The 23,446-nt window shown below is 46.2% G+C and overlaps 1 protein-coding gene across 1 annotated transcript; it reads right to left on the reverse strand.

Annotated features, from left to right (window-relative positions):
* Positions 1 to 1,066: 1,066 nt before the first annotated feature.
* PRMT6 (protein arginine methyltransferase 6) lies at positions 1,067 to 5,198 on the reverse strand. Its single transcript, XM_066353131.1, has 2 exons — positions 3,715 to 5,198; positions 1,067 to 1,469 (listed from the first exon to the last, which is right to left on the reverse strand). The coding sequence occupies exon 1, from the start codon at positions 4,936 to 4,938 to the stop codon at positions 3,811 to 3,813; it is 1,128 nt and encodes a 375-aa protein (XP_066209228.1). The 5' UTR covers positions 4,939 to 5,198; the 3' UTR covers positions 1,067 to 1,469; positions 3,715 to 3,810.
* Between the last annotated feature and the right edge of the window lie 18,248 nt (positions 5,199 to 23,446).

Genomic DNA, 23,446 nt, shown 5'->3' on the forward strand with positions numbered 1-23,446 from the left:
TATCCCAGCTCTTTGAGGTTAGGCTTTGCCTATTTATCACAGAACTGAATTGCTAGATGATGTTTATTGAACAATTAGCTCAACTAAGTCTCATCAGATGAGTCTTGGCTCTCCAGCTCCACGGACCGGTAGCCACAATGGCCGAGCTCATCTACTCCTGCTACCTGCGTTGAGCACTCCGTTTCCCGAGGACCTCAGAAAGGGCCGCATTTCATTAGCTCTGTTAGGGAAACGGGTACGGTTGTTTCAGTGAGTGCTTACTATTTGTCAGTCTTGAGACTCTGTATATGAAGGCGGATCTCTGAGTCTATGAGACAGATCTCTAACGAGACTTCCTCAACTCAAGGACTTGACCCTCTTTCCTTCATTCGTCGAACAAGTAAAGACCCACTCCAGAGGTATGAACTTATATTTTTAAAATTAAAGCACAGGAAGATTAATTAAAATTTTGTTTGGGGCAAGAAATGGAATGACTTGTATTCAATTGTCAAGAATTAGCTACGTGGGCCCTGGCCGATTGGCTCAGTGGTAGAGCATTGGCCTGGCGTGCAGAAGTCCCGGGTTCGATTCCTGGCCCGGGCACACAGGAGAAGCGCCCATCTGCTTCTCCACCCCTCCCCCTCTCCTTCCTCTCTGTCTCTCTCTTCCCCTCCCGCAGCCGAGGCTCCATTGGAGCAAAGATGGCCGGGCGCTGGGGATGGCTCCTTGGCCTCTGCCCCAGGCGCTAGAGTGGCTCTGGTCTCGAGAGCGATGCCCCAGAGGGGCAGAGCATCGCCCCCTGGTGGGCAGAGCGTTGCCCCTGGTGGGTGTGCAGGGTGGATCCCGGTCGGGCGCATGCAGGAGTCTGTCTGTCTCTCCCCGTTTCCAGCTTCAGAAAAATACAAAAAAAAAAAAAAAAAAAAAAAAAAAAATTAGCTACGTGACCTTAGGCTAATTCGCTATCTGTGGACTTTTTCCTAGAATGTAAAGTGAAGCCCGCCCTCCCTAACACCTACACCATCCCAGTGTTTATCCCATCACTGTGTCTTTATTCGATTTTTCTGGTTTATCATCTGAACATACCTACGTGGAGGTGGAAACTAGTGTCATAGGCTTGTATCCTAAGTGCTTATCACAGTGACTGTTACAGTGTATACCGAATAAACTGTCCATCAGTCCAGTGACTTTGTGGAAATCTTTGGGAAAGTGTCACAGTGCTAAATAAATGACAGTGATTCGAGGAAAGCAGGTGCTTCACCATGTGGCTCTTCACAGGGCTGGTGGCTCCTTCCCGCGGCTCAGCCGGCCCTAAGCGGTCAGCACCAGCTCACAACGAGACTGGGCAGTGCCCAGAGGCGGGCGCTTCTCCCCCTCTCGTCCTTCTGGAAGTGCTCTCATGCCAGAGGGCTTGGGCTTCCCTCGGATCATCCGGTGTCCAGTGTCATCCATTGCTGGTCCTCTACAGCCATCCTGAAACTGTCAAACAATACCTGTAAAAAAAACCAAGACGTTGAGTAGTTACTGTGTAGCCCGTTTTGTCTGTGTCCGGCCGCTCCGGATTTGCCCGTGACTTTTCTGTCATTAGAACAGCTATGGGACACTGAGATCTGAGGTCCCAAGCACTGTGTGCGGACATGCCTTCACTCACTGGTTCCTCACCTATCTACTGTTACCCCCAGTTTGCAAGACAGCACTAGAGAAAAACGGCTCGGCGCTCTGCCCGAGGTCACACAGCGTGGCACGTAGGTTCCAGCAGGAGCTGTGTGGCTCCAGTGTCCAAGCGTTTGAGCACTAAGCTATGCTGCCTCTCAACTAACTGCTTTAGTAGCTGCATTTTTATAGTTCCTCTTTGGGGAAATAGCAACAATAAGGATTTAAAAGTGTACTTTGCCTAAATATGAAATATTTACCTTTTACTTCTATAGTTAGCCAAAGTTTTACCTAATGTTCCCTTTGTGTGCTTACAATGGGAATAAGAACATTATAGGACTCACATATTTAGAAAACATCTGTAAAAATGGAATTTGGAAGATGCTTTCATTTGTTCATACAGCAAAGGGATTATACAAAACAAACAAACAAACAAAAAAAACAAAAACAAAACCCAGAAATCTTCTCAAAACCATACACTTAAATTCTAAATGTTTGACTAAAAATACAGTTGACCCTCAAATAAGAAGCTATTTTATACCTCTAGCTAAAAGCCACAGCCAACCTACTATGACTGGACCATTTACACAGGCTGTTAACTACCTTGCAGCAAAGGTTACAGCTTTAATTGTATTGCTAGCCATTCAAGGACCTTGTGAAGTCTCATTTTGTACATTTATGTTACCCTGCATAATGGCAGATCTTCATATTCATCAAATTTTAGCAAATTAGTTGTACTTAAGTTCTCTAACGTGTTGAAATCAAGAAGCAAGAGTCATTCTGAACAAAGCTTTTGGGAGTACTGTAGGGACCAGGTTTCCACCTCTTTTCTATTAGCATACAAAAGCTAATAGTATGAAAAATACCACATGATAATCATAGTGTGAATTCCCCTGAAGCTAGATTCTGAAGGGGCTCTAACACTCCTTAAGAACTGACCATATTGAAAAGGCAGAAGCATTATCACTCAGACAGTACACAAGACTTCTTATTTCCTCTATAAAAACAGAATGCCAATGTTTTATTTGCCACAGGGATGAGGAGGGAAACATCAGTGAAATAAATTTGATAACATGACTCACTTCATTACAAATGACTTCCCTAAATTCACAACTTTCACACTTGGCTGAGCTAAAAAAGAAAAAAAAAAAAACCCCCGCTAAAAAAAGGAACTTTCTCTTGATGTAAGTAGGTCAAGTCACACGATCCGCCTAAATGAGGGAGTTTAAAAGAGAAGGAGTGAACTTTTCTAGCTGGGAAAATATTTTCTTTAATTGAGTGAGTTTGAATAATTTACCCACGGTGATGACTAAGCCCTTGAGTCAGGTCCTGAAACGTTCTAACTCAGCCTGTTTCATAAAATTACACACAAATATATTATGGAGTATGAAACATTTTCTTGGTTAAATTTTAATAGTAAAGACAAGAATTAAAAAAATCGACTACTACTTCACTTTCAGGTCTTTTTTCTCCTTAAATGTACCCTCTAGATTTCTAGGGGTTGGCTGTACAATTCTGTCAAATCTGTTTTACTTAGTGATGTGTTCATCAACGTTAGCACCCTGGGGAAGTCGTCAGTGTGAAGAGAACAGGGCTGTTGAAACTGCCTCCTCATTCTCTTCCTCGTGGCCAGTAGTGAAGTTTATTTTAAGAACTAGGAAGAAGCACTGTGTGCCTAGAGGCGATTGCAAAGGAAGGGAATTAGAGAATAGAAGAATATGGTTCTGGAGAGATATCAAAGTCATACTGGAAATTTATGGAGTCTAACTAGCAACCTTTACCCTTCTCCCTGGCTTCAGACTTAGATAAGGTGCGAGGTGTCAGGAGTGTGCATGGAACCTTCATAAACTGACCTTGTCTTTAGTGCCCCCCCCCCCAAACAAAAAAATAGAAATACAAGTGCTTGGTACCACGTGCTTTTGAGGCTTAAAAGTATTAATAAAGACATTCTTTTCATCGTTGGGGGCACTGGGGACACTTTTTAAATAAATGCCGCCAGTAGAACCTCCTTAAAGTGAGAGTTAAGCCCCTCTCACTCCCCAGGAGCCCTGAGGGTAAAGGCAGACAGAAGATAATGCCCCCTACTTGCAGGTGGGGGCTCCCTTTCTCCTCCGACCCCCCTTCGCCTCCACCACGCAGGGCTGGGACGCCTCGGAAGGGAGCCGGGATCAAAGGCAACGCTCAGTCCTCCATGGCAAAGTCTTTGGTCTTTTCCTCCTGGTCGCCCACTTTGTAGCGCAGCTGCACGCGCAGCAGACGGTGGTTGTCCCGGGAGGGCAGCAGCGTGATCTCTCCGGCAATGTCCGTGTCTTGCTCCACTTGCACGGGCTCGTTCAGGTAGAGCAGGGCTTGCTTCCAGTGCGTGACCGGATGAAAAGGCGAGGTGGACAGCACCAGGGGCTTCTCCGAGTCGCCTCCGGGGAAGGTCACCTGGAACCAGACGGCAAAGCCGTGCATGGGCGCCGAGCCGTAGCAGCTGAAGCGGAAGCGCCCACCCACCCCGGCCTCCAGCTCCTGCTCCAGGCCGGCGCGGGCCAGCTCCAGCCGGGCGAAGCACTGCGGCCGGGCCAGCACGTCCTCGCCGGACAGGTCCTGCACCACGATTTCCGAGTGGCCCATGATGCAGCGCGTGGCGAAGCCCTCCAGGCAGCTCATGTCCACCCCGTAGAGCTGCTTCACCTGGCTCCAGAAGCCCAGGCGCAGCTCCAGCATCTGGTCGCTGACCGGCGCCACGAAGAGCTCGGCGGAGGCGGGCAGGAGAAGGCCGCCCTCCTTCAGCCACTTGGCCCGCGCGTGCAGCACCGAGCTCAGCATGGACTCGTGCAGGAGCCCGTAGCCCATCCACTCGCTCACGATCACATCCACCTGCTCCGGCAGCTCCACCGTCTCCACGGGCCCCGGCAGCACGTGCACCCGGTCCTCCAGCCCGTTGAGCCGCACCACGTCCCGGGCCTGTTGCCAGATGGCGCTGGCCTCCACCGCGTACACGCGCCGGGCCCCGGCCTGGACGCAGAAGATGCTGAGAATGCCGGTGCCCGCGCCCACGTCCAGCACCGTCTTGCCCCGCAGCGCTGCCCAGTTCCGCAGGATGCCCAGGCGGTAGGCATCCGTGCGGACGCGGTCCGCAATCATCTCCTCGTGCACCGATATGTCCGAGTAGCACTCGTAGTACAGCTGGTCCCGCTCCCGCCGGGTCCTCCGGGGTCGCAGCAGGACCGCCTCCCGCTCTCCGCCATCTTCCTCCTCCGCTCCCTCCCCGCCTACGCCGCCACCCCCCGACTCAAGCTTTCTCTTCTTGGGCTGCGACATGTTGGCGGTTTCGGCCGGCTCCCGGCGGGCGCTGCGCGGCGCGACGTGGACGCCAGGAAGCGGGGGCTTCTGGGACTTGTAGTACGCGATCGCACGCCCACTTTCTACAGGTGCGCCGGCCGGTGCCCGCGGCTGCCTGCCAGCTGCGCTCTCCCATCTTCGCTGTCCCGGAGTCCCTTTCCCACCCGCGGTCCCCACGCGAGTCTTCGTTCCCCTGCTGTCCCTTCGCCCTCAATTCCCTTTTGCTTTCGCTCCCTTCCTCAAGTGGACACGCCCACTCGAAACTAAAAACCCATCTTTTCTCTTTCCTGTTCCCTGCCCAGATTGTGTCCCAGCGCAGCATATGGGCGGCACCCGTCCCACGTTAGCGCCTCACCTGGGCGGGAGGAACTCGTAAAGCGCTCCGCCCCTGAGAGTGAGAAATTGCGTTGCAATGTTTGTTTTTCTGTTTTGAGTGGAGTCAGGGTGCCAAGCAGGGGTCAGTGGAACGAAGGAAAACAAACAAAAACCTCTAACAATGTTCAACCCTGGTTCTGATTCCAAGAAGACCGCAGATTAATTGACTGATTAGGGCAGGTGATATAACTACTCTGGTTTTCAATGACCCATTCACCCACCTGCAACCCGGAATCTTCGCTGCCGTCCAGGAATTATGTTTTTGGTGTCTTTTACAGGAGAATGATTAACGTGGCGTTTTAGACCTGCCCTGGTAATTCTGTGGTTCTCGCAAGAGTGAAGTCTTGGAACGGGGCAGGGATGGGGTACAGGAACCCCACTGCCAGGTGTAGTTTGCTCCTCAATTAACATCACCCCCCCCCCAAATAACTGAACCCTTGCTCCCTTGGGGCCACTTTCCAGGGCCTCTACTTGTTTTTTCCTGTGTCTGGGCAAGGTCAGGGTTCCCTTCTTCCTCTCAGTCATCCATCATTAACCTCTGACCTCTTTGTTGTTCATCCTCGAGGTAAAGGACACTTTTAAACCTGTGTGGTGTCTATAAGTGTCTGTGTTCTTAAGAAGGTGAGAATAACATTTTTTTTTTTTTTATCTGCTAAGAATAAAATGAAAAATCACATAGAAGAAAATGGTCCAACCCATGGGTCTGTCTTCCTTATCTGGTGGGAAAACTTCTTCACCCTGTCCTCGGAATGAATCCGTCCTTTAATGGAATAGGTTTACTGCCCTGACATTCATAGCTGTACTTCTAAGGTCTCCCAGTTCTGGCTGCTCATTACAATGCTCCGTGAAGTTAAAAAATAAAAACACAAACAAACACAAAGCTCTGCCTGTGTCCCACCTCAAACGAATTAAATCAGACCCCTCCAGTGGAGGAGCGGGGCTGGGCCTAGAGGTTTTAAAAGCTCCACGGGGATTTGAATGTGCAACCAGAGTGAGAACCACTGATTCCCACTAAAAATGATCTTAGTTAAATTTTGCTTCCTTATTCATTTTCATTGGGTAAATTCTCTTTTTGTCAGTGGCCTTAGACTCGACCATTTAAGGTTCAACGCCCTCTGAGCAGTTACCTCTTTCAGCCTGGTTTAATACCTTGTTTTAAGAAAACAGAGGCCTGCAGCAGGACATGGGCTTCCCGCTGTAAATTTGACCACTTTAATATATTCCTTTGAGGCTGTTCCTTAGTCCACGCTTCTTCCATTCTTTCTTTCCTCAACATCTTTTCCTTCCCTTTTAAATCTATTCATTCCTCTAGACAATTTCCAACTCACCTACTTGTGATTTCTTTTTAGAAAATTCTGAGCGTCAGTTTTGTTGGTTCTACCTCTAACATATCTGCATCCTCTTTTCTCCTTCTCCACTGCCAGCAGCCAAGTCTAATCGTCCATCTTCGCTTGCTTGGACATCAGCCTCCTACGAGATCTCTCGGCTTCTAATCATACCCCTACCTAAGCCATTCCCTGCACAGCTCTGAGAAGGAGCTTGTAAAACCCCACCCAAACCGTGCCATCCTTCAGGAACTTCCATTTCCAGCTACGGAAACAATCCTGTAACTTCAGGTCACTTCCTGTCTCATTTTCTGCTATTTCCTCCAGCTCCTCGCTGGGCTCGAGATAGATGGCTCTTTGACAGCATGCCTCTTTCCTGTCTCAGATCTTCACTTGCACTCTTCCAGGGCCTGGGAAATTGCTTTTCTTTTTAGTACTTCCCTTCAGTGGTCTTAACTATTATATCCTAACTGGGCACCTGAAACCTGTATAATGATGTTAACCAGTGTCACCCTAATAACATTCAAAAAGATACATTATATTCTGAGAAGCTCCTTTACTGGCTACTTTAAATACGATTTTCTAACCCAAGACACTGTTTATTCATAGCTGGATTATTATCTGAGTGTATTTATTTGTGTTTTTGTTTTCGGTAAAATCAAAGCTCCAAAGGCCTGACCTGTGGTGGCGCAGTGGATAAAGCATCGACCTGGAAATGCTGAGGTCACTGGTTCGAAACCCTGGGCTTGCCTGGTCAAGGCACATATGGGAGTTGATGCTTCCTGCTCCTCCCCCCCTTCTCTCTCTGTCTCTCTCCTCTCTGTCTCTCTCCCTCTTTCTCTCCTTTCTAAAATGAATAAATTAAAAAAAACATCAAAGCTCCAAGAGACGGGGACTTTTGTTTCCTCACGTGGTAGTTCCTAGCACTAGAATAGAACCCGGCACGGAGAAAGTACTCAACAGTCTTAAGAGAAGACAACTATGGAAACCATGAAATTGTTATTCACAGGCGAAAGAGGAGACTTCTGCTTTTTGTGGCTTAGTGTGACAATTTGACTCTAGTAAATACTGAGATACATCCAGATATAGACACTCCCAGATGTCAGAGTTGTTTTATTTGCAAACACTCCTAAGCTTTTCAGATAGAATAATGGCAAGCCCTAAATATGATGGCTGTTCCCTTCCTGCACTTTGGCTTGATCTAGGGAGGGATTTTTTTTATTCATCTTTTCTACTGTGCTGAGCAATTTTAGGTAGAAAAGAGGCCTAGATCATAGCCCTTCTCTAAGCAAACTTAAGCTCAGCAGTGACCCCTCTGGGTGGGAGGGGGGTTGGAGCTGGGCTGGCAGTGATCTATGTGTCTGCCGTTCGGTGGTCTGCTTGCCACATCTGCTTAATGACCAAACCCAATGTTTTTCAAACAAATGGACCTTAAAATTGATTTAGTACATTTTTGCCAGCATTTTAAAAAGTAGAATAGAGCCCTGGCCGATTGGCTCAGCAGCAGACCGTCGGTCTGGCGTGTGGATGCCCCAGGTTCGATTCCCGGCTAGAGCACACAGGAGAAGCACCCGTCTGCTTCTCCACCCTTCCCCCTCTCCTTTCTCTCTGTCTCTTCCCCTCCTGCAGCCAAGGCTCCTTTGGAACAAAGTTGGCCCGGGTGCTGAGGATGGCTTCATGGTTTCTGCCTCAGGTGCTAGAATGGCTCTGATCACAGCAGAACAACGCTCCAGATGGGCAGAGCATTGCCCCCTGGTGGGCATGCTGGGTGGATTCTGTTCGGGCGCATCATGCAGGAGTCTATCTGTCTGCCTTCTACCCTCCTCGCTTCTCACTTCGGAGAAATACAAAAATAAAATAAGATAAAAAAGTAGAATAGAAAATATTAAATGCATAAAACGAGTCAAGATTAATATTTCATAAAACTTGTTTCAGTTGGCTATGTATGTATGTCTTGCTACAGGTTACAGAGAAAAAGTTTAAAACCCATCACTGACTGTTCTTCAGAAGCGCTGTGAACTCGGACATCTCCGTGCCTTTGCTCTGGGTGCCTGTACTCTTTTGTCCTCACGCTCATCTTTCTAGATCGTGCTCAGATGTTGTTTAGTTGGAGCTTTTTCAACCAGTCTGTGGCCCGATAATACTTATATATAACTCTCTTTTTTCCCTTTATCCCATTGTACCAGAGCTATTTCTATACCTGGCTTTTCCATGTTACTTCGTGGACATGGGAACACCAAGACTTTGAATTCTCCACTTTTATATTGAGAATCTAGCATGCTGGGCTGAAGTCTGAACCGTTTCCACACCCCCTACTGTTGGTGCTGAGTACACCCAGGGTCAGAGCTGTATTTTGTGTGACTGGGGAAGCCATGATCGATTTTCATGCATTCATCAAATCTTTTATATAGTGAAAAACCATTCTGGACTTCTAATCTGTACTAAATAGTTAAGAAACGGGGGACATACCAATAAACACAGGGTTAAAAAAATTCCCATTGCCCAGGAGTTTATATTTTTGTGTTCATGTTATGTTATTTATAGGCAAATTATCATACTGAAGCAGATTACCATACCATTATTACCTCTCAACCTTCTTCCCCATATTATTTTATCTTGGACTCACCATGTGATTTGCTTCCACAGATACTTATTTTGAACTTGTTCTCCTTTTTAATTTGAAGGTTTATTTTTTTAAACATGTATTTGAAAGTTTAGTATAAGAAGGTAGTCCCTTCAGGGTTTCAGGAATTCATTGTAATTCTCAAAGTGTGTGTTGAGGAAGGGCAAAGGAGCAATGACATGAAACATTTTATAAATATCTCTTTGATAGGAGTATTCCTTTAAAAATGAGTTTCTTACCATTCTGCAGTTTATTGGAAGTTGCTGGCATAGAAAGCGGCACTTCCGTAAAAAATAAAATAAAATAAAAAATTCTTTGTAGAAAACACAGATAAAAGGTGGTAATATTTCCATTTAAACAAATTGGAACATCAAACATAAAAAGCCTGGTGTATGCTAGTCTCTTGAGGTGTATATATAGTGTCTCTTGGATCGATGGTTAGGAGCTATAGTGTCGCTTGGATCTATAGCATTAGGCCCAGTTAGGAAGCCTAACACTAAACAGATGAATGGCAAATTCAGAGTTCCTTGATGGTATTATTATGAGTAGTTGTAATTCTTTAAAAACATGTTTGCACTGAATTGTTTAGGTAGTGGCAACAGGGATACCATGGACGTAATCTATAATTATCAATTCAGTCTAAATTTATTGAGCCCTCTTAGAGTATTGAATATGGCATTTGAACAATTTCAAGTATAAATATAGGTTATGACATTTAACAATTGCTACTATAAATCAAGCTGCTAGAATGAAAACAGTACAGAAAAAAAACGGAATGTGAATTATAACGGGGGAAAGTCATGTATCAGCGTGTCCGTGGGAATAAGCGTTCGCTCACTGGTCCCAGGAGCAACAGCAGTCAGGCAGCTTAATGACAGCCAGGTGTTCAACCTTCTACATGTAACTTAATACGATCTTCTCTTCCTCCTTGTGTGGAAACGTTTACCGTGAAAGGATGCTAACCACTTGCTTGAATACTCATGCCTCGTAGTATTCTGCTATGGGGGGCATTTAAAGCGCACAGGAGGAAGTATGGTCACGGTTGAGCTGTGGTTCTGAAGGTGGGATTTGCAGACCGACTGCAGCAGCGTCACATGGAAATTGTTAGAATTACACGAGGACGGACCTCCCTCTGTGTCTCACAGGTTAGACTCTCAGGGATCGGGGCTTTGCAGCCTTTGTTCTAACAGCCCTCCTGCTGACTCCACGCACACTGACATTTGACTGCACTGGACAATCCGAAGAGGACCAGGGCCAGTGTGGTGGCACGGAGAGTTGAGGGAATGGAGAACATTGTGTGTGTGTGTGTATTTTTTTTTTTTTTTTTGTATTTTTCTGAAGCTGGAAACCGGGAGAGACAGTCAGACTCCTGCATGCGCCCGACCGGGATCTACCCGGCACGCCCACCAGGGGCGACGCTCTGCCCACCAGGGGGCGATGCTCTGCCCCTCCGGGGCGTCGCTCTGCCGCGACCAGAGCCACTCTAGCGCCTGGGGCAGAGGCCAAGGAGCCATCCCCAGTGCCGGGGCCATCTTTGTTCCAATGGAGCCTTGGCTGTGGGAGGGGAAGAGAGAGACAGAGAGGAAGGAGGGGGGGGGGGTGGAGAAGCAAATGGGCGCCTCTCCTATGTGCCCTGGCCAGGAATCGAACCCGGGTCCCCCGCACGCCAGGCCGACGCTCTACCGCTGAGCCAACCGGCCAGGGCCTGTGTGTATTTTTAATTGCTGTCTAGTAAACTACTGTAAATGTAGCAGCTTAAAACAACAAACACTTTTGATCCCCTAGTGTCCCTGGGTCAGGAGTTCAGGCTCTGCCTTGCTGTGGGTCCTCTGCAAAGCGGCAGCTGGGGTGTGGTGGGCCCGCCGCATGCCTTTCTGAACCTTGGGATTCCCTTCCAAGCTCCTGTGGCTGTTGGCAGAATTCACTTCCTTGCAGCCCTGGGACTGAGGTTTCCCTCTTCTTCCTGGGTGTATGGGGGTGGGGGTGGGGCTGCTTTCAGCGTCTACAGGCGGCTGGCTGTTCCTTGTCACGTGACCCTCTCTCCCAGGCTCCCTCATAAAATGACAGCTTACTTTTGACCTCAGGAAGGGCCCCAGTTCCAATCAGTCCCTTGCCGGCGAGTTTCTGAACCCTGCCATGGGAAAAGGCAGACCCCATATCATGGCTACTTTTCTGGTCGGGGGTCCAACAAGAGAAGACCCCTGGAATTTTAAGGCAGGCTGAGGGGAGGGTAAGTGAAGCCAGAAGAACCCAGCCAGCCATGCCCTCCTGTCAGGAAAGCAAGGAGAGGGGTTATTTGTTACTGGAGCAAAAACAAAGCTCACTTCCAATCTCTGTGTTGTACTCCTGACATACAATATATTGTATGTCAACTGTAATTGAAAAATGTAAAAAAAAAATATTTGAAAGAACAAAGCTTACTAATACAATAATACAAGTAGAAGAAATGATCATTCTAGAACCACCACCCAGATCAGAAGAAAGTATTACCACTGCCAAATTGCTCCTGTGTCCCCTCTAGTCCTGTACTTTCCCTCTGTCCCAAGGAATGTATCCTTGGAATACCATAAAAGGCTTAGTGACCTGGTTTTAGAACTTCACATACATCTGATCATATAGTATGTGTCTAATTTCTTTTGCTTGTTATTGTTGAGAGTCATGCATATATCTGCGTATAGCAGTATTTTTTTTTCATTTTCATTGGTCTCTTTTACAATCTTCCATTGTATGAACATATCATAATTTGTTTAACCAGGTTTCTGTTTTTGTACAGATCCTCTGAAATGAAAATAATTATTTCTACCAGGAATTTTGTAGCGTTTTTTTTTCCCTGAACATTCTTTTGACTCTTAATATATTCTATTTTATAAAAATAATTTATTATATATATTTATATATTATTATAGTTTATATTATATTTAAATGCCTAATAATACTGTACCTAAACCTTATGTATTTATTATGTGTTAGGCATTGCCTACATGTTTTGTATTTATTATTCATTCATTCAACAAATTTTACTGTATACCTGATATGATAATCTGTGTTGAAAAGTAGAGGGGTAAACAAAACAGACAAATCCCTGTTTTCATAGAATTGATATTTTGGGGGATTATTGCTTCTCAGTGTTTTGGCTAAGATCAAGTGTATTTTAGAGAATTATGTTTAATTCTCAGTGTCTGTGAGGTGGATGTTATTGTCCCTGTTTTCACAGTTTGTGAAACAAAGGCACATAGCAGCCACATCCAGCTCTCATTTACCTTTTCTACTGGGTGTAAACTCCCTGCAGGCAGGGACCCGTTCCTTACCTCCTCCCCCTAGTGCCTCATGCAGGACCGCACCTGTTGTCCTAATAGTGACTACGTGTTCTGATAATAATCAACATTTATCTCATGCATGCACCAGAGGCAACTCCACCATCACGGCACCTATGTGGCTGAGATTGTCACGAACCCCATTCGGAGATCAGAAAATAGACAAGAAGAGGCTAAGTGAATTGTCTTCAGTCCAGGAATTTTTGCTCTACATAATGTATGTAGAAATTAATCCATGTGGTGGCATGTGACCGTAATTTCTTCACTGACCTTGCTGTCATATCCAGCTCTCTAAAGCCACGTCTAAAGGCACTGTGCCATACACCATGCCAAACCTGGGAGCGCCTTTGCACAGAGAAGGCAACTGAGTTCCCCATTTCTCCCAGCTCTGTCCTCTGCCGACAGGGGAAAAAAGCCCGTGCGACATTGTGTTTTATCTGATCTTCACACGTGCTTTACTCAGAAGAGCTAGGTGCTGGGAGCATCAGTGAGGCTGCAGGAGATGATATTGAGGAACCCTGGTTGGTCCAGTCACTTGATATTATGGAGCGCCTTGTACATCCTTGCACTTCACTGGGCCTTCGGAACCGGAAGAGGGAGCAGCTCACCAGCGCTGGAGGACGTTATGGAGAGGACGTGACCGCCGGTTGACCTTGGAGCTAGATCCGGGCCATCGGAGGCTCCTAGCCGTGAGCCCGGGTCTTGGAATCTACCTACTACCTGCTGTTGCCAAGCACTTGGACGTGACTGCAACCCGTTAGGACCTCTGGATAAACTTGTAAGATTCTGATGGATTCAAGTCTGTTGGCACCCAAGACAGAACGCTGTTCAGTTCGCTTATTAAAATGGCCACCTAGCCATCTGGAGTGGATGATTGTTTTCCGCATCTCATTACCCTGCTTTCATGGGGGCCTGTAAAGCCAGGAGGCACGGCCAGGGCCACCATTACAGCCGCTGGCTGGCCCATGCAGGTTCGCATTGGATTCGGACAGTCGGTAAAGAAACAACAGAGCCACAAACTGGTGGGCCATAGTCTTTAATCCTAGCTTGCACCCGGCGGGCAAGTAAAAACATACACACTGGGCTCCAAAACCCACTCACATTCAGTGCTCACAAAGCCACTGACTTATCCGAGTTTCCTAGAATCAAAGGTTTCTAGCTCACCAGCCTTATTCTCTTCAGTTCCCCATGTTAGATTCAAGGAGTACTGACATGCTGGGGCTGCCAAGAGTGTACAAGGTCCCTGTGATGCTGAGAACAAAGAGTTCAGCAACATCCTGCATTGAGTCAGAGACCCTTATCAGAAGTTTATGTTTGAAATTCTCCACTGAGTAATGCCCCCCACCCCCGTAACTGCGCACGACCTCCCTAGCCAATGACTAACAGCCACATCAGCTTCTGTATGATGCTTGCTCATCCTAGACAGCCACCCTATAAAAAGGAGCCATTTTAGAAGCTCGGAGCTGCAGTCCCTGTGCAGGTTTGGGGGGCTGCAGTCCCTGCGCAGGTTTGGGGGGCTGCAGTCCCTGCGCAGTTTGTTGGCTGCGCAGGTTTGGTTGGCTGCAGTGCTCCAGTCTCTTTGGAGGAGTGGGTTGCCTGCAGTCCCTGCGCAGGTTTGGGGGGCTGCAGTGTTCCCCTGTGTGGGTTACCTGCATCCCTGTGCAGGTTTGGGGGGCTGCAGTGCTCCCTTGCATGGGTTGCCTGCAGTCCCTGTGCAGGTCTGCAATAAAACTTATAAAATTCACTTTGGGTCTGCTGCGGCCTCTCTCGCTAGGATGTAACACCCATCTCCTTCCTTATCCCAGATACAAACTCTGCACAGACTGGCATCTCACTCAGCACTCCGCCATCTTGGCTGCTTCTCCTGGCCTACTCCACGTGGCCTCCTTCTGCTCTGCTCTCTCCTCTAATCATCCCAGGAACCAAGAGCGCAAACTCTCGTTCCGCCCCCATTTTATATTGTAGCTTCACAACCTCTAATCCAATATACAAAATAGGGAAGTCTCCAATACAAAATCACTTCTCCGAGGCATGATTGGATTGTACCACCCCACATCAAAAAGGGTGGGAAAGGCTTAATCCCAAAACCAAGCCCCAGGCTACAAGGATTCTCAACACACATTAATATCACCTGGGCGACGGCCTCACGTGGGCACCGCCATTCTCAACAAAGTGAGCATAATACATTTTATCTGCCCAACAGGGCCTGTCCCGGATTTTGTCCAGGCAGCTCCCGAGGGTGTGAACCAACAATACGCAGAGCTCAGAGTCCACCTGCCAGTCTGTGGTTTGCGAATGATGCCCAGTGCCTCTCTCAAGCACTCCAGGCTGATTCTTGTACTCTGCAAACATCCTTCCTGCATGGCTCTGTGGGTATCTGATTTGCACTACGTTTTTGTTGCCGGTTTGAGGAAGTCTGGCGTTACTTCTGACGCACCCTGTCGGGTTCTCTACTTCTGCCGTAGGATGTCGTGGGGGAGTGTAATGGCCGCAGCCTGAATCCAGTTCATTCTCACACCCACGTAGACTAAAGCCCTTTGTACAGTGCTGTGAAACGACATTATAATCATCGTTGCTGTTGTTGGGTTTATGCTTTCTCTGCATGGTCAGTCAGTGTGCAGAAATACCCGGGTGATGGAGTGATTTTTTTTTTTTTTCCTTTTTAAATGTTCACCGAGTTGAAGACTTTCTCCAAGGACAGGAAGTAAAATCGGACACCCATGCTTCCTGGGTCATCTTTCTACTCTCAGGTGTGGGTCACAACTTCAAGCTAGGTTGTCCTTACTGACAGAGCTACCTTCTCTCTCCTTTTTACAAAATAAGGTTGATCGATTTTTCACGTTAATAAAGCACTGGTGCTCTGGCCTTGCGGTATGTAGGCTTCAGAAATAGAGTAAGGCATCTTCGAGATGCATTATTTACTGTGGGGCAGCATTCAGAGATGCAATGAATACAGTGAAATTAATAACTCTGGAAGTATGCAAAGTGACAGTATTCACACACTCTTACCGAGATGATCTCTGACATTGATGTAACAGGGATGCTTGTCGAACACAATAGGGTGAGTAAAATAAAGTGGGAGGCTCACAGAGTTTCACCCTCTGAGTTTAGAATTAAAAACAAGAAAAGGAAGATTAAACAGCCAGCAGGCATGGCGAACAGCTCAGCTCTCGGCGAAGGACACCCAGCAAGCGAACTTGAGTATCCTTTGGATTAACTAGCTTCTTAAACACTGAAATACACCCAAGGAACCTGCCTCTGAAGCTGTCCCTGAAGTGGCGGCTGACAGCCACGAACCCTGCTGCCCAGGGAACCAGGCAGTCCAGAGAGCCGGGCGCGTGGAGTTGAACCTGCAGGAGAAGGGGGCTCAGTGGGGCGGATGACCTAACGCAGTTCCTGCACACCAAGTCACCAAGTGCTAGCTAAGGGCTGCCTCCGCTTGTGCCGGACAGAGATGGAGTGCCCGTTCTCACAGCGACCAGTGATTATGTATGCCCCAGGGCGTGCTTGCAGACCTGGTTTCCAATCTCTTTTTGCCCTTGCAACAGACCAAGGGAGCAAACCTGGACTTCCAAAACAATAAAAGTATCATCGGTTACTATCCTAGTTACCAGGTGGTTCAATTTGCTTGTTTGCCTTTGGTGATGAGTTTCATAGCCAGCAGCAATGCCAGATGCCGGAGTCTGTCTCTCTGCCTCCCCATCTCCCCGCCTGTCACTTAACAACAACAATAGCAAGAAACTATTCCCCACTATTTGAAGAATTGAGACACATTGTAGAAGTTTCTTAATCTGACAGTGGTTTCGATGTCTACCCTGTCTCGGTTGTAACAAACACAGTATCAATCTAGCCATCTTGTGACCGGGACAATACTTGTATCCAGGTACCCGGCCAGGGCACACAGGAGAAGTGCCCATCTGCTTCTCCACCCCTCCCCCTCTCCTTCCTCTCTGTCTCTCTCTTCCCCTCCCTCAGCCAAGGCTCCATTGGAACAAAGTTGGCCCGGGAGCTGAGGATGGCTCCATGGCCTCTGCCTCAGGCGCTAGAATGGCTCTGGTCGCAACAGAGCAACGCCCCAGATGGGCAGAGCATCGCCCCCTGATGGGCATGCTGGGTGGATCCCGGTTGGGCGCATGTGGGAGTCTGTCTGACTGCCTCCCCCCCGTTTTCAGCTTCAGAAAAATACAAAAAAAGAAAAAAAAAAAAAGAAAAGAAAAAGTATCCTTTTCCACCTTACACTAGAGAAAGAGTCTGTAGATACAATGTATGGACAGGTTGGTGGTTATCTCTTCCTGTATGGGTCTTAGTGGCTGAGACCTGGGCATGACACAGACATGGTTCCATCTGTCCCAGCTCCCATGGAGTGAGCCCAACCACCAGATCGGTGTGAGCATCTCTTCAATGGGTCGGAATCAAAATCTTAGTTTGATGTACTTGAGCCATGAAGTGCTCGCTTCTGTACAGTACAACCAGGCCTGCAGAATGAAGCGGACCCTTTTATTGTGAATAATAATGATGACTCCCCCCCCCACATTGTTGTATTTCTTTGCATCAAGTATGGAGAAGATGAAATGGCTTAATAAAAGTAACAAAATCTGTATAATCACTAAAAATATAAAAGAACTGAAATATACTTTTATATACTTTGGAAGGAATTGCTAGTAAAAAGAAGGAGAGCGTGGGTTTCAATGGCCGTAATCCTCTAAGGAATTGCTCCTTAGCCGTTAGAAATACAGAAAAGCAAGACAGCCTTGGAATAAGCCTCACAGATCCTGCTTTGCCCATTGTCTTCACTTCGTAGGTACTTCGGGTCTGGATTAAACTGTGCCCTGTAGTCACCCTGAGAAACGCTGTTCTTTATGTATTCTCTGCCCGTTTGTCTTCTTCCTGAACTAACGGTTACTTTCCCATCTACAGGCGATGAAGGACGTCATTGGATGCAATTATTGGGTGGAGTGCTAGTTCTTGGATCGCCAGGGAGCCTTTGCGTGTTCTCTAAACGCTGATCCTCAGACCTGCCTGGGCGTCAGACTCACCTGTGGAGACTGTTGGAGAGACAGTGGGGGGGAGGGGGGCGCATGTAGGGTTACAGTTGGGAGTACAGAACACACAGCTTACTCCTGCGTTGTTACTGTATTATTGTCCATAAGAACGACTGTAACCCTACTTGCCCCCACCCTGTAGGTGTGCCGGGGTCCTTCTCCCTTAGGTTTGGTTTCTAATGATCAGGGAGGAGTAAGATGTATAGATCTGCAGTTTGTGAGACCCACACAGGATTGAAAATTCCATACCGCTGTTGGTGCAAAGAAGGCTTCCTACAGAGGTGAGAATTTTTAAAATTAAGGATATTTCAGCGTTGATTGGAATTGATATTACTTTATACTTTTATGTATAGAAAGTTAATTTTTTAGTATCCAGGTAATAATACCTGTGCTTTGTAGAAACATCAGAAAAATATAGAAGCAAAAAGAAGATCATCTCTCCCGGGAACAGGTGGGCCTAGCCATGAACTTGTGTGAAACCCAGGAACCAAGGCACAAGGACACAGAGGACAGAAGAACGAGAGAAAAGGAACAAACGTCCGAAAGCCGGAAAGGAACTGCCTGACTGAGGGTAACAGAGAGCGGACCCAGGAGGGCAGCATGCCCAGCAGGTCATAATGGGGCAAGTGAGAAGCCCGCTTGCTTCCCACCGCAGAACTCCCGAAGTGTGGGTGAAAAAGCCAAATTACAGAGATCGGTGAGAAGTCTTTTTCACAACCAGGAATCTCAGCTCTCTAAGAGCCAGTCGTCTGGGTGATTGTCTCTACCAGGAACATTTCCATCCTGACGTTATAACCTACCTTCCCAGTTGGAGGCAGAAATCCATAGATGCTCCATACAGTTGTTTTCCTCATGTCTCTAATTAATTAGCTGTCACTTGCCTTTGTGCCTGACAAGATAACAAAAACACTTCCATTACGACGGGGTCGCAGAGAGGAGCAGAAGTAACGCCCGTACCGGCTGCTTTCTGACCCGCGTCTAAGGGCCTCCTTCCTGAGACTTTGTTTCATCATCATTCCAGGCAGCTGGCATCATCCTTGTACCGCCTTTGCAGATTAGGGAACCGAATTTCGGAGAGATTGGGCTCTTGTCAAGTGGTAGAGCCATGGGTAATGATGGCTCTCAGATCTGCAATGTCGTCCAGAGGCTGTGAGGTCTCTTGGGCTCAAGTTGGTGTCAAAGGTAACCTGGTCCTTCTCTTGCCTTGACCAAGGAGAACCCTGATTCCAGACCCAGCTTTGCAACCATGACAACTACCAAGGGGAAGTTGGGCATAGAATGAGTGAGCCTCTGACCGGTCAGGACCTGCCTTGACCGGATCTGTCACCAGTGCGGGGTGGACTGTGTTATGGGCGAAATGCTTTCTCCCAAGAGCTTTGACAGTGTGGTGTTTGGATGATCTATTTCAGTATTTGGCTGATTGTGCAGCACAAGCCACCTGCTTTCCAAAGGAGCCGGAATGGAGCATAATAGAGATGTGAATATGGTGGCTTTTATGGGTGAAAGCAGGTTTTCAGCAGCATGGTTTTAAAAATTAAATATTTAACAGCTGTTTGGGGAATAAATGAAAGGCTTCCGGATTGTTAAAGAATATGCACAGGTTAATTACTTTTTAAAGTAAAACTTGTGACCTCATTTGACTGTATTTAGCATCACCAAATTAATTCATTAGCTAATTTTATCTATCAAATTATTGACTAGATTCCAAATCTCTGCTCACTAAAAAGGTTGACTTTTTTTTTTTCCGTGAATGTTAAATATAAACGAACGAGAACGATTTTCTCACGTGGTTTGGAAGATTGGCCCCTTGGCTTTATGTACATAACTGGTATGGAACGGGACATGCACGCCTATTCTAGCTGTGATGATAGGAATAAGAAGAGTTATAAGCCCCTATGTTCTGGGCATGATACGTGTACTTTAGAGGGTAAAGTTTGGAGTGGAGAAGTATGTTTAAGTATACCAGCTTTAAAATGCAAAAGAGTAAAAAGAAATGATTGAAAAATCCTCTGTCCTCCAACAAGGCTTCTCTAATGTGTTCATTTCTCACACCACAATTAGTTTCCTTTGACCCTTTGTATGGACAGAATGTTTCTGTCCTTTGTCCAAATATGTACGTTGAAGCCATAACCCTCAATGTGATGGGTATTTGGAGATGGGGCCTTTGGGAAGTATAATTAGGGTTGGATGAGGTCATAAATGGGATTCTCATGATGGGATCAGGAGCCTTCTAAGAAGGGGAGGAGAGAAAGAGACCAATATTTCTCCCCCATATGAGTTGGTCTGCAGGACCTCGGAGATCTTACAGGACCTGACTGCCGGCTCCCGGATGTCAGACACCTCGCCTCCTGGATTGTAAGAAAATAAATTTCTGTTGTCCACAGATTTTGTGATGGCCACTCAAGCTGACTAACATACTTGTCAACATTGTCTTTTGTCTGATTCTAAACTTCCTCTGTTCTGAGTGCAAAATACATCCTATGGCATCTGGTAAGTGTTCCTTCCCTCAACCCTTGCCAACACTCTTTGTCCCATTTTTTGAAGAGAAGCTGAAAATCCAGATTTTTGTATGACATTTCCTAATATTTTTAATAGTGACATGCCATTCTCTATAGCAGTGGTCCCCAACCTTTTTTGGGCCACGGACTGGTTTAATGTCAGAAAATATGTATTTTCATGGACCAGCCTTTAGGGTGGGACGGATAAATGTATCACGTGACCGAGACAAGCGTCAAGAGTGAGTCTTAGATGAATGTAACACAGGGAATCTGGTGATTTTTTAAAAAATAAAACATTGTTTAGACCTAAATGTAAATAAAACAGAAATGATGTAAGTTATTTATTCTTTCTCTGCGGACCGGTATCAAATGGCCCACAAATCAGTACTGGTCTGTGGCCCGGGGGTTGGGGACCACTGCTCTATAGGACACATTTCCATGCTGGGTCTCCCCGTAAGTCACGCACGTCTCCGAAAGTTTCAATGTGTACGTCCTATCGTCTAAGCTCTTTGATGAGACTGTGTTTTATCTTTGCTCTCTGATTCCCAAGGTCTACAATGGTTGATAATCAAACACTATGTGTTCTTGTGGATGCTAATTCAACTTACTCCTTCTCTGACCCTTCTTTAGGCAAAATATTCCCCGTTGCATTCATTCTTCCATTCTCCTTTAATTATACTTTTTAGATCATTTAGTTGTACCCCTTTGCTGGCTCAGATTTCGGTCAAGGCTCTTGTTAGAAGCCATACTGGAAGAAACTCCCCTGTCGGTGTTCGCCACTTTTTAACTATATGCTTTTGGACCCAAAGGCGAGAGCATTGGCACCGAGGTATCTTTTCAACTGAGGACCTTGAACCCAAAGGCAAGAGCATTGGCACCGAGGTATCTTTTCAACTGAGGACCTTGAACTCCACATAGAAAGGGACCGACAGAGGCAACATGTAAGGAAGATTTTTCTCTGGTTTCCCTGTTTTCATCACCCACCGTCTTAATTATTTTTTCAGCAGTAGTGCTGCTCCTGCTCTGTGGTCCAATTTCTCTTAGTCTCGGCGGGAAGGCTTTTCTTTTATTTATCTATTTGTTCCTATTATGTGGAAGTTAATCTTTAAGTGGCTATACACCTGTTTATTCATTCTGCAGGTGGCATTGCTCACTGTCAGTGGTTGTTTTTGATGCTAATACTACTTCTCTTGTTTTGTTTGGATTCCTGACATGTTTGCAGGCCTCCAGGATCTAATAAACAAGAGCAATGAATTCTTTACCGGTTCCGCCCTCACTGCAGTCGTCCCAGAGTCCTTTTCCTCTGGTTTCGTATTTGGTATCAAGTGTTCCAACCAGGCTGTTCATAAAATGAAGTTCGTTGGCATTTCAATAGCGTAGCATAGACACAGCTTTCTCATGTGCTATTTTTCCACAACTTTTTTTCATCATTTGAGTTTTAGGATAGAAACATTTTCTCACAGTTCAAAAATAATATTAAAGAAATGAAAAAAGATGCACAATGAAAGGTCTTCCTCCCACCGTCTCCTTGGGATTGACCAATCCCTGCCTCCCAGCCCAGTAAGTTAACTACTTTTATTATTTTTTAATATACTCTTCCAGTGTTTTTAAAAATATTTTTATTTATATTAAAAAAAACACACACAAGATATCATTGTGCTGCTTCTTTCAGTTTTCATGTCGCACTATTTCTGGAGCGTCTACTGTGTTCAAGTATAGAGCACTGCATGCTGTATACAGCGGAATAGTATTTCACTTGATGGAGATGCCATCGTTTATTTAGCCAAGGTCTTACTAATGAAGGTGTGTTGGTTTCTAGTATTTTGCTGGGATATTCCTCCTACGGACAATAAATAATAACCTCCCACGGACCTCCTCTCACACATATGCACGTAGATTCACGCAGACTACATGCCCGGAAGTGGTGGCACTAGGTCTAAAGGTCTCTGCAGCTGTGTCTTTGTCAGATGTCGGCAAACTGCCTTCCACAGGGGTGGGACCGGCTTTGCCTTTGCAGCAGCCTGTGAAGGTGCTATTGTAGGCTCAGTTAAAGAGCGCTCTGTCAGCCTCTTGGGCTTTATCTGTCTGATGGGTCAATGCAGCATCCCCGGGCAGACTTACTTTGTGCTATGAGAGCCCTTGGATATCTTTTTATATGGCTAAAAGCCATTATCATGACCGTTTATGTAAGAACTGTATGCTCATACTCTTTACTCATTTTTCTATTGCGTTGTTAGAATTTTCCTTATCAATTTCTAGAAGCTTTTTGTATAATATAAGGATTAACCTTTACCCATGGTATGAGAGTCAAATAATTTATTGTGATTTTGGATTTGTCTTGGCATGTGGTGTTTTGTGTGCAAAGGATTTAAAAAGTTTTTAAAAATTCATTGAAATGTCTCTCTTTTTATGGCTTTAAAGTTTTGAGATACAATAGAAAGGGCTTTCCTGCCCCCACCCCACCCCACCCAACACAACTTTCTTCCAGCATTTTATAATTTCATCTTCTTTACATTTAAGTTTTTGTTTGATTTCCTCATCCATTCATTGAACAAATATGTATTGAGTGTCTCCCATGTCCTAGGAGCTACTTTAAGTAGCTGGGCTGTTTCAGTGATCAAGATGGACAAACACCCTGCCCCGTGGAGATCACATTCCAGTGAAAGGAGATAGATTAGAAAACAACAACAAAATGAGTAAATTATAGGGCACAGCAGAAAATGATGAGTGCTATTAACATTAAGACAGAAAGGAATCCGTTAAGGCAGGGGTCCCCAAACTACGGCCCGCGGGCCGCATGCGGCCCCCTGAGGCCATTTATCCGGCCCCCTCCGCACTTCCAGAAGGGGCACCTCTTCATTGGTGGTCAGTGAGAGGAGCACATTGACCATCTCATTAGCCAAAAGCAGGCCCATAGTTCCCATTGAAATACTGGTCAGTTTGTTGATTTAAATTTACTTGTTCTTTATTTTAAATATTGTATTTATTCCCATTTTGTTAATACTTTAAAATAAGATATGTGCAGTGTGCATAGGGATTTGTTTATAGTTTATTTTTATAGTCCGGCCCTCCAATGGTCTGAGGGACAGTGAACTGGCCCCCTGTGTAAAAAGTTTGGTGACCTCTGCGTTAAGGGGAACTGGAATACCATGTGGCTGGTATAAATTGCCATTTTAAATAAGGTGATCCATGCAGACCCCACTGAGAAGGTGACATCGGAGCAAAGCCAAGAAGGATGTGAGTGACTTTCGTGAAGATCTCTGGGGGACGGAAGCTCTAGGTGGAGGCCCTAAGTCAAGACCAAGCGTGA

Source organism: Saccopteryx leptura, chromosome 11 (assembly GCF_036850995.1).
Source record: "Saccopteryx leptura isolate mSacLep1 chromosome 11, mSacLep1_pri_phased_curated, whole genome shotgun sequence".
NCBI lineage: Eukaryota > Metazoa > Chordata > Mammalia > Chiroptera > Emballonuridae > Saccopteryx > Saccopteryx leptura.

Coding starts and splice junctions, on each gene's coding strand:
- PRMT6 (XM_066353131.1), bottom strand. CDS start 4,938: ATGTCGCAGCCCAAGAAGAGAAAGCTTGAGTCGGGGGGTGGCGGCGTA.